Below are 17,328 nucleotides of genomic sequence, written 5' to 3'. Positions count from 1 at the left end.
TAAGTGGTGCATATTTCTAAGTTACTTGAATATTCCAGTATTTGCTGTGGGAGCATTTTTACACGATGCTAAACAGTCGGATTAGAATTTTTGAAAATTTTGGTAATCGTTTAATATAAAGTGTTCCTGTAGTACTGGTCAGGGAAAGGGGGTATTACAGTGTTTTGTTGAGGCTTAGCAGATGTCAAGAAAGTCTATGTGTTTTTAGTTATCTCATTTTCACGAAAACATTCTTATCGCAAATGTCTAGGCACTGGTTCCTGTTCTCTTCTGATTGAAAGTGTTGAGGAAGTCTATCTTGCAACTAAATCATGTGATTCAAAAGCTGACTTTTAAGTTACTGTGACATGTAGCAATTTATCCTCAGAAAGCAGGTCAAAACCTCCTTTTGGTAAAACTGAATTCATGCATTGTCCCCACGGCGAGAAAGAATAACATTTAGTGGTGCGTTTGCAGTCTGTGATGTCAATTTCCGCTGGCTGCTTCAGTGCACATTACCGCGAATGTATTTTGACATGCACAGTGTTGGCGTATGGTTGTAGCTCGTTTAATCACAGATAAGGAAGCCTCTTATGCAAACTTTGTCACATGTTCCGAATCACATTGACTCATCGATGAAGATTCCATTATAGAATATGCCCAATATTATCATTATTAGCCAATATCCCAGGCCCTTATGGACTGAAACAGTGTTTCGCAATCCGGTCCTCTTGGACCCACGGACAGCCCATGTTTTTGCCCAAAATTGTGGTCTGTCTGGCAGGGAGCTGGGAGGGAGCAAAAATGTGGACTGTCTGGCAGGGAGCTTGGAGGGAGCAAAAAATGTGGAGCGACTGCAAATCTCCATGGACTGGATTGGGAAAAAAAACTGAAGCATTTGTATCAGAGTCAGACATCGCACCATGCCAGTTAAATCACTGGGGTGAAAAATTTCATTCCAAACGGTTTAGCGATGGACTGGCTCTCCTTTGCTCCAATTCCAGCCGAGGTACACAGCGCATCCTGTAGATCTCTGTCAAGATTTGCCAAGATGAGAGCAATAGAGAAGATATATGTGAGACGCTGCAGACATAAGAGTATTTTCATGATCTTTATACTGCTGATAATCTCTGTGTTTGGCAAAACATTGATATTCTGGGTAGCACAGATATGATGGATCCTCAAGCCCTGAAAAAGTCTGACTTTGTCTCCTTCAGAATTATGCTATGTAGCCAAGAATTGATTTTAAAAGTAGATACTCAGATTGGATGGAAACAAATTCAAGAAAACATCACTTGGAATTCCTGCGATCTGTCTATATAATATAGAACCTTCCACATGTGCAAACTTTTTGAAAGGAAGTTCCAGGAACTACTTTTATAGCTTTGGATCAGAGATTTCAGCAGATAATATTAGAGATTCCAAAAGTTACTGTATTTCCAACCTCAGAACTGGTGCATTTGTGTAGCTTGCTGGTGCCCAGTCTGAAATTAACTGGGAAGTGTTTCGCTTGGACGGTGGGGTGCCACCTGGTATGACACCCCCCTCCCCCCGATCTCACTTGGCAGGTGAACCATCCAGACTTGCTATGGAATACAGAAGTGAACACAGTATTGACGAACCCCAAAGGGCAACGTGTTGATATTAGAAGAATAGACTCATCACATGAGGAGGATTCAAGATGAAACAGAATCTCTGGCATCGTGAACCAGGCTTTGCAAACCACATTTATCTGTCAGAATCCATACCCAAGCTGATTGCTATATCAATGATCGTAGTAACAGTTGTGATATGACACTGGAGAATCACACATGGTTTTCTTCATGCTCAAATAAGCCTCTTCCTTCTGCCTCTGTACTTGTGAATCATCAGCTTTCAAACAGTTGTCAAGCCAATACTCGATCTGTTCATTTGAAAATTTAACCAGGTGAAACACATTTCCATTGGCATATCTAGCAGGTAATATTATACATGATTATCCTGTGAGATCCCTTTTATAAATCAATTATAAACAATGTATGTACATGGTGATGACAGCAGTGCAAATATATATTCATAAGGTTATGATCTTCACAGGGTGCACTGCTAAATGATACCAATAGAGGGCACCGTTTACTAAGAATCTTAGCAGGATCTGTAAGCTGGGACATACTGTGGATCAATCAATATGAGTTTTATGTATGTGTGTGTGTTCTGTGTGTGTGTGTGTGTGTGTGTGTGTAATCGTCACACCATTTTGGGAAAGGTTGTGATACTGTGTTATGATCATCTTAGAAGATGCATGGGAATCTTCATGAGAACTGTAATGGATTGATGGCTGAGGGTCATCACATGAGAGACCCCATTGCAGTGAGGAGGATTAAAATATCTGAATTCAAATAATCTTCTGCATTTGCTGTCAACAGGCCTTTGCTAACTTCATAAATACTGTCAGCCAGTGTTTGAGTTGTGTGTCTATAGCTGCAATGCAGTACAGTTTTGGACCACATGGTACCCAGTAAGTCTTTTAATCACAGACGAACCTGTCAGGACGCTTCACATTTCTCTGAGTCAGACAAGGCCCAGATATCTCCAAGAATACAGCAGACCTGTTAGGTCTGAAGGTCCTGGGGTCTCAGGAACTCTCCGTTCAAATGAAGGTCTTTTTTTTGATCTGTGGCAGAGGGTACTGAAGTGTGTTAGACCCATAACACCGAGGTCATTTCCTGTTACAGGAGGTGCCTTCCTAGGTGCCTGATCCAAATTTCTCCTGTGAAATTCAGGTGGAAAAACGCAATACATTCACCTAGTGACCGCAGAAAACCTACATGTACAGTTCATTTTTGGAAATAAACAATCACAAAGATATATTAGCTATACAGCTCATTTGCTGATTGAGGGTTAATTATAAGAATATACCTCAGAAATATATGCTCACGCCATTAGAATGAATCATTTTGGACACCCCCCCCCCCCAGCATTAATTCAAAGCAGTAACATAAAATTCCCCGTTAAACTCGTCATCACAATTAAAGAAAGTGCTGTGCGAATGTGTTTATCTAAGTTAAGACCTACAAGTAGAGACATTGGTTTCTTCTTGGCTGTTAGTGTGTAGTGAGGGTGGGATCTTTCATTTCTGTTACACATTTTCGATGCAATGGAACTGTTTTCACTTGAGTAATGTCGGTTCCTACAGAGTTATCCTACATGATATAATGTGCGGGTCTCCACATACAGATCTTCTCCGTGCAGGTGTATCTCTGTCTATCCTGTTAAAAAATCGGCCTGGTGCAGTTGATGAAATAAGCGAAATATCAAAGGATGATCGAATAAGATGGAACTTTGGAGCCGCATGCCAGGTCTCTAACTTGGTTAAATTGTCCTTTATTTGTTTTTAAGTAGTTTTAGTGAAAACTTTGACTTTTATTCCTCTCCCCCCCCCCCCACAGAATAGGTTGTTGAGGCAGGAGACATTTGTCATGAGACTGGAGGCGGTAATGAGAGTTTTATATAAGGTTGTTCATCCCCTGACTCCATGCAGATTTATGACTCTGAACTGGCAGCTGAAGTTAAACCAATCAGGCCTTTTTGGAGGAGCAGCTGTATTGGGGAAAGCTGAGATTGAGGGAGATGTTTGGAGGAAGTTCACAAGATGCATGGCTCTTTATTTTAACTGTGTGAGTGTTTCTTTTGCCCGGCAAATACATTGGATAAATATGAGAGACACATTTTTCTTCAAACCTATCTGACAGCCCAATTTTGTTTTACATTTGGCTTGTCATAACAATGTATAGAACAGTTAGCAATAATTGTGAAGGCTTTAGTGTCCATTGCAATTTGTTGAACGACTGCTTGCTGTTCAAATGCCCTACCTTGGGCTCCAGATGCAACACCCTGCAACGAATGAGTGCGGCCCAGATCGCTATGGAGCCGTCTCATTGGACAGCTGGCTGGACTTTGCCATACGTTCTTGTTCAGTGGAGCTGTCCAATGTGCTGAACCCATCTTGCCCCCTGTATTTTCTATCTATCCATCCATTTTCCAATCCGCTTAGCCTTTTCTGGAAGCAATGGGGACGAGGCAGGGAATAACCCAGGATGGGGTTCTGCCCATCGCAGGGCACACTCACACACCATTCACTCTCACATGCACACCTACGGGCAATTTAGCAACTCCAATTAGCCTCAGCATGTTTTTGGACTGTGGGGGGAAACCAGAGTACCTGGTGGAAACCCCACGACAACATGGGGAGAACATGCAAACTCCACACACATGTGACCCAAGCAGAGACTCGAACCCGGGTCCCAGAGGTGTGAGGCAACAGTGCTAATCACTGCACCACCATGCCACCCCTTGTATTTTCTAGATACAGCCAAATGAAGCTTCATGAACCATTTTCTGTATTTCTGACTCCGCTCTTGGTTTGCTTTGGGGAATGAATTGAGCCAAAGCTCAATTACCAAAGAGCACCATCTAGTGGTGTCGGAAAATACAGCAAATGGTTCATGGAACTTCATTTGGCCATCTCTAGTTGCCCTGACTAAGAACACCTGACTTACAGATTCATACTCACAAACGAACTGTCATAAAGCCTACTTTATGACACTCATGAAAACATTGCATGGCTTCAGCGATTCATTGGCTTGTGGTACAGTGCAATACTGAATTATTACTGTTCTGACTACAAATATGAGTTTAAAACATACTTAGGGAAGGGTCTCGTTCGTAACCTGTGGACTGCCTGTACTTGTCTTTATTTTGCTATCTTTACAGAAGTAGCCCTTTTGCAACATTACAACATTTGAGCTTTTGAGCACAGTACCCACACAGGTACAAGTCTCCTGCATTAGTAAGATCCTTCTAACCAGTATCAGTGGCTCCCTGTTGGAACATTCTGTGTATTTCAATGCATTATTCATCACTTTAATTAATTAGGCCCTGATTGTTGTGCGCTGCAGTTATTGGCTTCACTTCAAGATTGTGCTCTACAGGAAGGAAACCTGTTAGCTAGTGAAGGTACCTCTCCTATTGCATTGGCTGTCAGACTGGCACCTTTTAATTGGCAGCTTTTGACAGTTGTGGTTTATCTTACAGAAAAGAAACACTGTTGTCTTTATAAGGAGGTCTGCTTTGTTAGCTCTTCAACAAAACAAAGCTGAAGTCTCATAAATACTTGGATTAGTCACATACTTTAGGTGTGCGTGACTAACATACTAAGAAACTTGAACAGAGTTGATTCTATGATTTCTTAGGTCCAGGGCATAAGAGGTGCAGACGGTCTAATCGTATCATTAGCTAATATGTTTTGAATTGGTGATTGGCTGGCAGAGTGGCACTCTGGCAACCAATCAGCTCCCAGCTGGGGGCAGTGCCCCTGTGTCTCCCCCCTGTACATGCCCCTGGATCATGGGTAGCTTGAAGTGAGATTGAGCAATATGAGTATAAGATGGAAGGAATGTACAAACGCAGTCACGAGATATGCTACATTTTCGCACTCCAGTATGAACCAGCAGTCTCAGTCAATTTGCATAACCTAATTAATCTTCTCTTACTCTGCTTAATTTCCACAGCTTTACCCCTCAGTGTTAAACCTTTAAAAGTGTTTTCATGCAGGTATGCGGCAAGGGATTTGTTATATTTTTTAAAAATACATACAATTATCAAATGTAACATAGTACACGCGTTTTCTCATACAAAAACACCTCCACGCTCAATTTTGCCTGCAATTTTCATTTAGTCACAAATCATCACTGTTTTCCCTGAAGATCTGAAGATGTCTTGGAACAGCCTGAGAACAGTGATGTGATGCTGTTTTAAAAGAGCTTAATGGGCACGACCCACCGTCAACCAGCCTTACCTGTCAGGAGGGAATTAAACCTCAAAGGGTTTTCCTGTAAAGATGGCTATTAAGGAGAGTGAGACATCAGTGGAAAGTTTTTCTCTTGCCATTGTCCTAACACTTTCCATTTCATCCCTCTCCCAGGTGCTTTCCCATGTGTTCTGAGCTGCTTTGATTTCCCTGCTAATCTCTCTCGAGGTGTTTAATCATTGGCGAACTGTGTATGGGTACTCCTACAGTGCCAAACATCACACTTGTCAGATTTCCATTTATTTATTTTTTAATGTGCCTACGCGTTATTTTTTGGGCGTATTGTGAGAATACCTGCTATATTGGGGGAAAGCGTGTATTCTTTGGAAAAGCTAGAGAAATATATCCAGGAACATGGTGAGTGGACAAAATGGGTGATGCCATCGAGAAGCTTAAAGACTCCGATAGAAACCAAACTGGGGTCAGCACTGACTTGACTGCACAATAATAATTAATAAGCCATTTTGGGACGCTGAATGTGAAACCTTATGATATTTGAGCTAATTTAATATCAGTCACAAAAAAGACGGTCAGTGTTGATCTTGTTTCAAATTTTGAGCCGGACATTCAGCTAAATGGCTGTAACTTACTGGCCCTTGTGACACATTTCAAAAGACAAAAGGTCCGACATGCATGTATCAGTTGAGATGTCTTTCCTTCTTAGGCTGTGTTACCTGCATTGGCCGATGGGAACATCACACTTCACGCTGTGTGCATTTTTTGCACTTTTCTTCCAAGACATCTTGTTGACTAGAACATTATCCAGGCACTAGGAGGAAAATAAGCGAGCAAATGTATTAGCAGCACAACAAGCGGGGATCCATTGTATTGTGTCATGGTGTGATTTGCTTACAGAAGATTTTCATGTTGTTTATGTTTGCGAGCAGAATATGTGTTTCTCTCTGGAATGAATTTTGTTGTCTAATTTGGCAAAGACACCCTGGGCTGGTGAGTCTATTTGCCCTCGTCAATAAGTTGAGAATTCAGCATGAAATATGCAGCGAATGTGAAAATTAGGAGCCTGTGCATATTTCGGGAGGTGTGAATGGGACTGACTGTTCTGGAAGTGTAGAGAGACGGGGTCATGCTGGATCCGAATTAAGCTAGCAAAGACATAAAGGAGCAGCTGTCGGACCTTCTGACAGATGCATGTGCTGAGGTAAGCAAGCTGGCTCGCTTTTAATTTCAGTAAGGGGGTCCATTTGGCCAGGACTTCTGCTAAATGTACAGTACAAAGGAGATGCCTGTGACTTCTGCTACATGCGTACATAAGGATGTTTATGTTAATAACTTTCTCCCTTTAATCTAGATTCATATTGGCCACCTTTCCAGTATTTTGATACTGGAATTTAGTAGTTCATGGGAACAAATGCAGACCACTGTAGAGGGGGAATGTCCCAACTGGATTCGAAACATGAGAGGACGTAAAGAGATGTCTCCTATGAGATAAGGATTCTCATTATGGTTAGGGTTGAGACTAAGATTAGCTTCTGGCTTGTCATTAGGTGTAGGGCTTGAGTAAAATTTAGGGTTACTTTTAGGTATCGGGTTAAGATTAGCTCTCACATCTACCCTGGGGTCAAATTGACCCCAAAGGCACATGTTCTCATAGTATCATACTTAATGTACAGTAGGAGCCTATAAGGGTTAAGTTTGAACATAGATTTATGTCTATGGTTAAGACTAGTGTTATAGTTATGGCTAGGGTTAAGTTTGGTTTTTCAGATTATGGTTGGCTTTACGGTTAGGGCTAGAGTTGGTCTTAATGTTACAGCTAAAGTTTGGGTTGGTTTCCACGTATGGCTAGGGTTAAGGTTAGGGTTAGGGTCTGTGTTGAAGTTAGGGTTGGCTTTGCTTTTAGTGCCGGGGTTAGGGATGCATTTAGGGTTACTCTTAGGGCTGCTATTGGGGTACAGTTAAGGTTAGGTTCAAGACTAGGTTTAAGGATGGCTTTAGGGATAGGGCTAGGGTTGGTATTAGTATTTTGTCTTAGTTTAGGTTTAGTATTAATGCTACTGCTATGGTCAGGGTTTTCTGTACGTATAGGGTTAGAGATTGTGTTGTGCTCGGTATTATGGTTAGGAGTTAGGGTTAGGGTCTGGTTTAGGGTATTAGAGCTGCAGCTGAGCTCAGTGTTCACATTGTGGGCATCGTAGCCTCCAACGTGCAGGCTTGTGAATTTGAGCCCCACACTGGCTTGTGTGTAAAGTGTGCAGGTTTTCCTTGGGTGTGTGCAGGTTTGTGCTGGTTCTCTGGTTGCCTCCTGGAGTCCAACAACATCGAGCTGCTGCATCAAATTTGCCCTCGGTATTAAGTGGGTGTGTGAGCGAGCGCTGTGATGGATTGGCACCCGGGCACGATTCCCTCTGCCTCAGGCCCTGTACTTCTTAGAATAGACTCCTAGGTCAATATGGCCCTGCATTAGCTAAACGGAAGCTGAAAATGGATAGGTGGATAATGCTGTAATCCCTAATTATTTCAGAGTGCTCCTTTAATTGAAGTGGAATATACAGTATTGTGCAATAGTCTTACGCAGTCAAAGTAAATGATGCTTAAATGATCTTCATGTTGGTGTAAAAGTCACACACCGTTCACTCACAAACTTCACATGCAAATGGGCAATTTAGCGACTCCAATTAGCCTCAGCATGTCTTTGGACTGTGGGGGGAAACCGGAGTACCCGGAGTAAACCCCACGGCGACATGGGGAGAACATGCAAACTCCACACACATGTGACCCAGGCGGAGACTCGAACCCGGGTCCCAGAGGTGTGAGGCAACAGCACCATGCTGCCCCCCTACCTCATTCAGTATATCTATATTTGACTAATATAATTCATGCATTCCACACTCAATATTCTGTATCCATGCTGAGATTATATATATATTTCTCCAGTGCGTATCGTTATGGTGGCAGTTGTGAGACACAGCAAATATATTTTTTCATGTATTTAAGCTGAGGTTTTAAAGTAGATAAATTTTGGGGTTAAAATCCCCTCCCTGCTCTCTGTCTATGGAGTTTGAATGTTCTTCCAATGTTGCATTTGTTTCCTAACTGGTGACTCGAAATTGCCCATTGTGTGCAATAGACTGGTATCCTATCCAGGGTGCACCTAGCTTTGTGTTCTGTGCTGCATCAGATAGGCTTCGGGCCCCCTATGACCCTGATCAGGAGAAGCAACTGGAAAATGCATATAGCTGAATATGTTCCTTCCCCTATTTACGCATGGTAAAATTCCATGGACAGCCAGCGCTAAGGGAAATAAACACAGCACACTGTATGGGTCCATGATTTAAGGCAGTCTAGGAGGAAAGAAGCTTTTCTGTTTGCTCAGTGTGCATGCTTAGAAAAAAGGAACAATACGGTATTGGTGAGACAGGCTGCGATGCGGCGCATGATGAGTTTTGGGGAGGGGAGGTGATGGAGAGGGGAGCAGAGGGGTTTGGTTCGCGGCGCTATCCGCATCCCTCATGGACCTTGCCTAAGTTTGCACACTGGTATTCCGGGAGCGCTGTCTCTGTCCTGCATTTTATTAGTAAGAGCTGATTCTGAAGGCGAAACGGAGATACCTAAATAAAGAGAGATTAAAGTTATCTGGTCGTTTTCCTCTGCAATGTGGATGGGCGTGCGGTGCCCAAAGTGCGGGTTAAACTAATCGAATGGGACGGGGGGGGGGGGTATCCATCTTTTAGCCGCATCTCGCTGAATACCTGCTGATAAAAAGATTTAATACTGCTACGGCTCCAAGGGTTTCGTCGCTCAGGACTTTTGCGGCTTATTCAGACAGCAGACATGATTTTCTCGGAAATGAGCGCAGTCTCAAGCTCCCCCAAGGCGCATCCGCTTAATGGGACGCGGTTTTACACATTTCAGGCAAGTACTTTCTTATGTATTACCGTGCGTTGTGTTTTCAGCATAATACAAGCAAAAAAACGCAACTAGTATTGCGGCGATCCCTGGCCGTCCGCTATCCGGTGAGTTTAGGGTCACCTGCTGTGGGAAACGGCAAGATGTTGGAATTGCAGTGAGAGGAGTACAGGTCTGGGGGAGATGTTTCGTATTCCGTTCATCAGACTTTCTTAAACCCCGTAGTCGGTATTCCGTACTGGTGAAGGACTGGTTATAAAACCCGTCTCGTGTTTTTTTTCCTCCCTTTTTTGTACTGCAGAAGCATCTGTTTTCTGCCCCATTGTCTTATTGTGTTTTCACCGATTAATATCTAGATAAAGGAGCCAGAGATAATTGGCAATGTCTTCAAAAGCCTGCGTTTGCGTGTGATAATGCATTTGGTGCTATATGTATTTGCATGAGTTTCTTCGTAATCTCCGACTTGAGTGTTGTAAATGATACTGTTTTGATAAAGTTCATGATTATTACTTATATAGTAGAGCTGTGCTGTATTACCATTAGTGTAGTTGGGTCGGCTGTGACACGTTTTACTGGAAAAGGCGTTAACCGCATAATGTAAGTCAGCAACCGACGCCGCGATCGCGAAAATGCATTTTTTTTAGCGCTGGTGCCGGTGTCACATGGCGCCTGTAAATAAGCTTTAACCCTTCAGATTCATACTGCGCTTCAGTGCGGTCACGGTTAGTCCTCCACTCTTGCCGTTTGCCGGGTATTTATACAGTAAGCTTTCACAGCTTAAACATGATCGGCGGCTTTTTGATGCATTGTAAATAATGAATCGTTTTTTTTAAAAAATATATCTTGCTTGTTTATTGCTGAATCCTCCTACAGATAGAATATATAAAACATCGACATTATTTCCCCATTATGTCCTTCCCTACAGTTATTTTGCAGTGGGTATGTCGGTTAATAGAAATCAAAGATTGTTTTGTTGCAGTTTTACAATAATATATAACACTGGCAACTAAAACACTTTAAAGTGGCTCCTTTTGTTACAAGGAGATTTTGCAGTTACTTTTAGTAGGCCTGTTAAATATATTTTTTTGCAGGGATATTGATCTGTTTATTGCTGTCAAGACTGTAAAAATTATTTGCGGTTTTGTGAAAGACTGAGCAGTCAGAATAAATGTTGGAAAATGAAACCGGCAGTGTGTCATGTTATGTATATGAAATACTGAAATAATTTTGCACCCAAGCACCACTGAGACTTTGTGGTTACCTGCTTTCTCTGGTGCCGATCACATGTTCTCTCCGGCACTTACGAATGCAGTTAAACCCGTCCCTGCAGCATTGTCTTGTAATCCCTCATGTACACATGGTGTGTTATGTAATTGCCGTCTCTGTAGGATAGATGTACAGTCTGATTGCCAGGGGCGATGCAAATGTAATGAAGCTTTATTTTATGCAACAAATAATCATCGTTCCCTCTTGTCTGGCGGTTCTCTGGAACAGTCAAGGCACACAGAAATCTGTAAAATGTTACTTGCAAATTGCAGAGGGTAGCTTTTTGTATTCAAAAAGTGCATCGCTGACCCCTATTGACATACAATGAAACGTATCTCTGCCTCACTGAGCTTCAGGTTATGGTATTTACTGGCGCGGTATTTATTTTGCTTTCGACAGCAAGGCAGGAAGACTTTCTCTCAGGAGCAAACCACTAACATTAACTGGCATTATTGTTAGACATAAAAAGCAACCCCCTCCCTATTAATTCTGACTTTAAAAAAAACATCCTCCCTGCTACTAAGCCACACACATACACACACACACACAATGGGACCTAGATGTGGCTACAACTAGATATCCGGATATGCTTATAATTTCTGACACATTTAGTTTTCATTTAAGCAGTAAAGTGGCTATAGGAAAAGGATGGATGGATGTTTTGGTCTAACTGCATGAATTTATTTTTTGAGAAGTCAGATTCATGTAATGTTTGATAAGGTTAGATGGTTTTTTTCTCCATTCACTTTTTGTCAATATTATTTATTGTTATTGTTCTTTAGTTTTTACCTTATATCACTTTATACAGAGGTGCACTTTTTTGCACATATGGTTAATGTAAAAACAGATGGGGATTCTTTTATAAGAGGTTCCTTTACAGGTTTAGCAGGGTGATGTAGACGCGAGGAAAGCTTGGGGACCGAGACCTGAGTCGGCCAGCGTCTAGCATCCCTGGAGCAGTTGGACTTGAGAATTTGGCCCTGATACGATTACTCTGCCAGGATTCAAACCCACAACCTTCTGGGCACTGGCACGGACCCTTAACCCTACGGAGCTGTACCCAGCCCTATATGCTCGGTCACATCACTAACCTCATTCTGTAGTTCATGGGAATGCAGAGCTGATTTCCCTTGTGGACTAGGATGAGAGTCCACTAGCTCATTGGTCCCTAACCAGTAAGTGATGGATGACTGTAAGGTCTGTTCCGACAGACCTACCAGCTGTTTGAACCAGTCACTGTTTGACACCTCAGTAGAATATCTCAAATAGTTCCTACCCCTCATAGGAGGTGGTGGAAGTTAACATGGCCCCCGGCACAGTGCCATCTAGAAAGACGGTTTGTGACATTTCTTCTGTTTATTTGATCAGTCCAGTCAGTTTTTTATGATAATGAAGCCCCTCATCATTCTGCCATAACCGAACAGTCCTGGCTGACATCCTGGGCATGTTTTCTTTCTCTGTCCCAACTTTCTCTTCTGATGCTAGAGTCAAAAATGATCTTTATTATTATATATATCTCTTATCAGTGCCTGTGCATTAAGACCTTGGGCAGGCAGATGGGGAGTGGAGTTTCACCCACTTTGAGTCATTTCTCACAGATTAGATTAAGCTTGTACCAACAGTAGCTGTGCAAATACTTTCCCGCTGGTTTTGACTTTTTGTCTCGTACAAAGGCCTGGAGATTCCAGGATAAAATCCTTTATGTTCTTTCAATCTCTATTTTCCAATAGATCGGAGTGGGGGAAGTATGTATGATCAATGGATCCCATGTATAAGATTTTAGTATAAGTCTGGAAATTTCTGGTGGTACCTCTGCCTGCTTGTGTTTTTGATGTTGGGGGTGGGGGGCTGTCTGTCTATCAATAAAATCGAAGGAGGTGGAAGTAGGGAGTCCATTGAGCAGATGGTGCAGTGACTTGATTATTGGCAAGAGTTGCCTCAACAGCCATGTCTAGACAAAATCAGTGTTGATTCTTTTCAGACACTTGTGTGCAACAAAAGCAATCAGTGTATCTGCTAAGGCCAGAGAACATTGCTGAACATTGATTTGTCGCGAACGTATCAGAAGTAGAACTCTGAGTGTGTCAAATGCTCATCGCGACAATCCAGGTTGATGATTTTGGTTTTAGTTATGTAATTCCACATATACACAATCTTGTATTATTACTATGCACTGCGATGACATCATCTGCACCTCACTGAAGTGTAAGTGAGACCTGTTACACAGTAGAAGAGATCGGAGACGTCTTTGGGCTCAATGGCTCGTCATTATGTTCTTAAACATAGTGTTTCTTTGAGTGTTTTCCAATGAAGTTGTCGAGGCATTTGGAGAAAACACACGTCACAGTGACCATGTTTTTCTCAACTGTGGCAAAATCTGCACAAGTAATACAATGGAGTTAGTGGTGGACTTTCCTAATGCCATGGAACCTGTAAGACTGGTTACCTACCAGGAAGTGGAAGTGATGTGGAAGTGATGTGGAAGTGGAAGTGATGTGGTCATGCAAGTACTTGGGGTTCCATTTAAAGAGCAGATTGGATTAGAGGGACAACAATGATACACTGTACAAGAAAGGCAAGAGCAGGCTAGCCATCCTTTTTGAGAAGACTAAGGTCGTTCAGTGTGCAGCGAGCTCTGGGGATGTTCTGCCAGCCCATAGCATCCCGCATAATTTACTGTGTTGTGGTCCTGCTGGATGAGCTGAGGGATGCACAGTAACTGAACAAATTGGTCAGGAAGGCTGCTCTTGGACCAAGACATTATGACTAGTGTTGCTTATCTACTTGGCACCGTTACATCCATAAACATCAGCTATCTGCTAATCCCACCACTATTTGCTAAGAAACATTACGGGGCTGCTTTCTGTGAGAGGTCACAAGACTTTATAATGTCTTCTCCCAACTCGCCCCCCACACGTTCCTGCCAACTGTAACCGGGCAGTATTCAATGCCACACAATCAATGGCCAAGCTATGTAAAAACCATGCATACAACAATCAGCAGTACTGCTCATCAAACTACCCATCTCGTCATTTATTTATGTATCAGCATCTGTTTTTATACTGTCTCTTCTGTCCTTGCATTCATGTACTTCGACGGTGCTGCATTTTCCCGGTTGAGATCAAAGAAGTCGGTCTGTGGGCCAGTCTTGTGTTTTGTTTATAAGAATCTCCATGGAGACGTGTACATTCTCCTGCCTCTAGAATCTGCGCTGACCATCTGATTCAGATGGTCAGGCTGTGGGCTTATTCTCACCGCGCGCTCACGTAACGTCCTGAGGATCACATCGTCTGGGGGAAGTGTCCGCACCTGTCGGAACCTGCTTCGCCCCACCATGTCATCAGGCACTGGTGTCCCGTCCGGATTGACAGTCTGGGGCAGCATGGTAGTCCTGCAGCTTAGGGTTTCCTTTGGCTGCTCCGATTCCCCCCCCCCACACACACACACACACATGCTAAGCTGAATCAGAGTCACCAAACTTCCCGTACGTGTGAATGGTGTGTGAGCCCTGGAATGAATCGGTGCCCCATCCTGAGTTATTCCCTGCCATGTGCTTCTACTGTAGCTTCCAGGCTCCGGACCCCCGTAATCCTGAATCGGAAAGGCAAGTACAGAAAATGGATGGATGGCCTTCATTCGCTCATCACTGCTAGATGCTGTCTGTTGTGCTTCAATGGGAAATTCTTGTTAGATTTCTTTTCTGTAAGGATTATTAATTGTTATACCTAAAGCTACAAAACGCAGAGCTGCTGTTGTCCTTGACAGCTTCATGCTACATCTTCACAACAGTAGCGTAAGCAGAAACACGACGTGCTGTTGGGCTTGGACTGTTCACCATCCAGCAGCTGTAGTCCAATTTTGTTTCCCACCCACCAGGATGATCCTGTTAAACACTGTGTGCCATTATCAACCCCCCAAAAGGGTGAGATTATCTGATGAGGACTCGTGGGATCTGACAAACACCCATACTGGTGCTGATGAAGCAGAAGCATTTACATTCTTCATTACATTTTGTGTATTTAGCAGATACTTTGAGAAAACAGGATCAAACAGCACGTGGAGCAATTGGGGTTTAAGGGCCTAGCTTTGGAGCCCAGTAGTGAAATCAGTCTGCCCACACTGGGATCTGAAGCCTCTGATGGCAGTTGCCATACAGGAGAGGATAGTGCCAGGTTGTTGGTGCTTAGCAGTCTAGCATTGCAAATAGCACCATAGCTAATGGCACAGATTCATTCCCTTAAGGTTGTCAGTTCAGTTCCCAAAAAATGCTTGTACTAAAGTATCCTGAGGACTGTTAGTAGCCTTATTTCAGTGCACGATCCAGTTAGAAAAGGAAAAATAATTTGTTGCTTTTGAGGGAAAGGTTAAGAAAATAATAATTAAAAATGAAGGTTTCTGCATCACATTTTGTTGAAAGTTCTGTAGAGAATGTGTAGTTCAGTTATTGTTGCATTGTTCAAAGGCGGTGTAAAAGTCAGCAACCTGTGGACCCAAGAATCCCCATCATACATGAGCCCGTAATAGGGAGCAGCTGGGAAATTAATTACTGTTTTAAATAGCAAAGTGTAGTCAAAGGCCCTTGAGGTTTGTGCAGATTTTACTTAGGTTTCTCTAAAATTAACTGCAAATCAGAACCCTAATTGTCAGTGTGTGTCGGGGCGTGAGGAAGCAGCTCTCTGGACAGCATCTGAAAACATCTAACACCCTTGTTATCTGATCTAGGTTGTCAGCTGAGCATTCCTTCCAAGTACAACTTGCCAGAAGGAAATTATGAGTATGTGATTATTTATATATCTGTGTTTGTAGCAGACTGGATGACTAGAAGAGAGCAGAATTTGAAAATTTAAATAGTCAAGATGTTCTTGTGTATTTTATTTAAGATATTACATCCCATCCTGGGTTCTTCCCTGCCTTGGGCCTGTAGCTTCAGAAAATGGATGGAGGTATGGATGGATAGATTGATGGAACATTGCATTGCCATATAAAATGTAAATGTAGAGAAAATACCTCCACTGGGGTGGTTTGATGGTTCGCAGCTGAGTGTGAGGTGGCTGGAATGAGGATCTGCATCTCCAAGTTTGAGGCCTTGATTCTTGACTGGAAAAGGGTGGATTGCTCTCTCCTGTTGGGGGATGGGTTGCAGTGCAGGAGCTTTAGTATCTTGGGGTCTTATTAACAAGTGAGGGAAGAAGGGAGCGGGAGATCGACAGACGGATTGGTGCAGCGTCGGCAGTAATGCAGACGCTGTACTGTTCTGTCATGGCGAAGAGGGAGCTCAGCTGGAAGGCGAAGCTCTTGATTTACTATTCGATCTACGGCCCTAACTCAACCTATGGTCATGAGCTTTGGGTAGTGATCAAAAAAATGAGATTGTGGATACAAGCGGCCGAAATGAGCTGCAGGGTGTCTGGGCTCAGCCTTAGAGATATGGTGAGGAGCTCAGACCGTCGGGAGGGGCTCGAAGTAGAGCTGCTGCTCCTCCGCATCGAAAGGAGCCAGCTGAGGTGGTTCGGGTATCTATCTAGGATGCTTCCTGGACGGCTCCCTGGGGAGATGTTTCGGGAATGCCCAACCAGGAGGAGGCCCAGGGGCAGACCCAGGACACGCTGGAGAGATCATATCTCAGGACTGGCCTTGGGACACCTTGGTATTCCCTGGTGGGGCTGGAGGAGGTGGCTGGGGAGAAGGAGGTTTGGGCATCACTGCATCATTGCTACCCCTGCAACCCAACCCGAGATAAGCGGCAGAAAATGGATGGATGGATGCAGAGAAAAGGCTAAATTTGAGCAAGCAGTCTATATATTGAAGTGCAGCGCTGTCACGTCATTTAGAACAGGATGAATTCAGGAGGGAATCTTTGTTGTAGTTTTTAATTTGTGGGTCACCATGGTTCTGACGAGTGTGTCACGTCTTTGGACAGTGATATATAGGTGTGCTGGCGTGCTGGTTTAGCCTTTCTGTTCAGAGTTGTCATCAAAGTGTTACATTGAGCTGTGCCGGGCCTTTGCCCTGCTGTGCTGTAACAGATGTCTGTCACCTGGAGGCGGACGGCCAATCGAAGGGACCCGCTGAGGCATGGCCGGCCTTCGGCTCACGCTGGGAACGCTGTGTCTTGTTGCCGTGGCAATTACCACCGAGCTGATGCCGCAGATTGACTGAGGATTGTTGCAGCCAACGGCCACCGAAATACACCTTTTCAGCGAAACAAGCACTTTAAATCACAAGCTTTGTTGGGGACATCAAAGAAATTGCCACGCTCAATGGAATCACTTTGAAAAGGGCTGAAGATCTGGCAGCACGATAGACTGAGATTAGCCTCGTTACCTTGTCACAGAGCAGGAAATCTTACATTCAGAGATTGTTTTTCC

The 17,328-nt window shown here is 43.4% G+C and overlaps 1 protein-coding gene across 4 annotated transcripts in view; it reads left to right on the top strand.

Annotated features, from left to right (window-relative positions):
* Positions 1–17,328, top strand: part of LOC125738891 (liprin-alpha-2-like) — a 95,378-nt gene that overhangs the window by 25,151 nt on the left and 52,899 nt on the right. The window contains exon 1 of one of the 4 annotated variants that reach the window (XM_049008395.1): positions 9,307–9,700. The exons of the other annotated variants lie outside the window; for them this stretch is intronic. Coding sequence (XP_048864352.1) covers positions 9,620–9,700 — 81 coding nt within the window. The 5' untranslated portion in view covers positions 9,307–9,619. Of the gene's footprint in view, positions 1–9,306; positions 9,701–17,328 lie in introns of those variants that run through there. 4 annotated transcript variants of the gene reach the window in all.

This window comes from Brienomyrus brachyistius, chromosome 3 (assembly GCF_023856365.1).
Source record: "Brienomyrus brachyistius isolate T26 chromosome 3, BBRACH_0.4, whole genome shotgun sequence".
Classification (NCBI taxonomy): Eukaryota; Metazoa; Chordata; class Actinopteri; order Osteoglossiformes; family Mormyridae; genus Brienomyrus; species Brienomyrus brachyistius.
The sequence above is the reverse complement of the archived record's forward strand: the minus strand, read 5'-3'. Positions and strand labels throughout refer to the sequence as shown.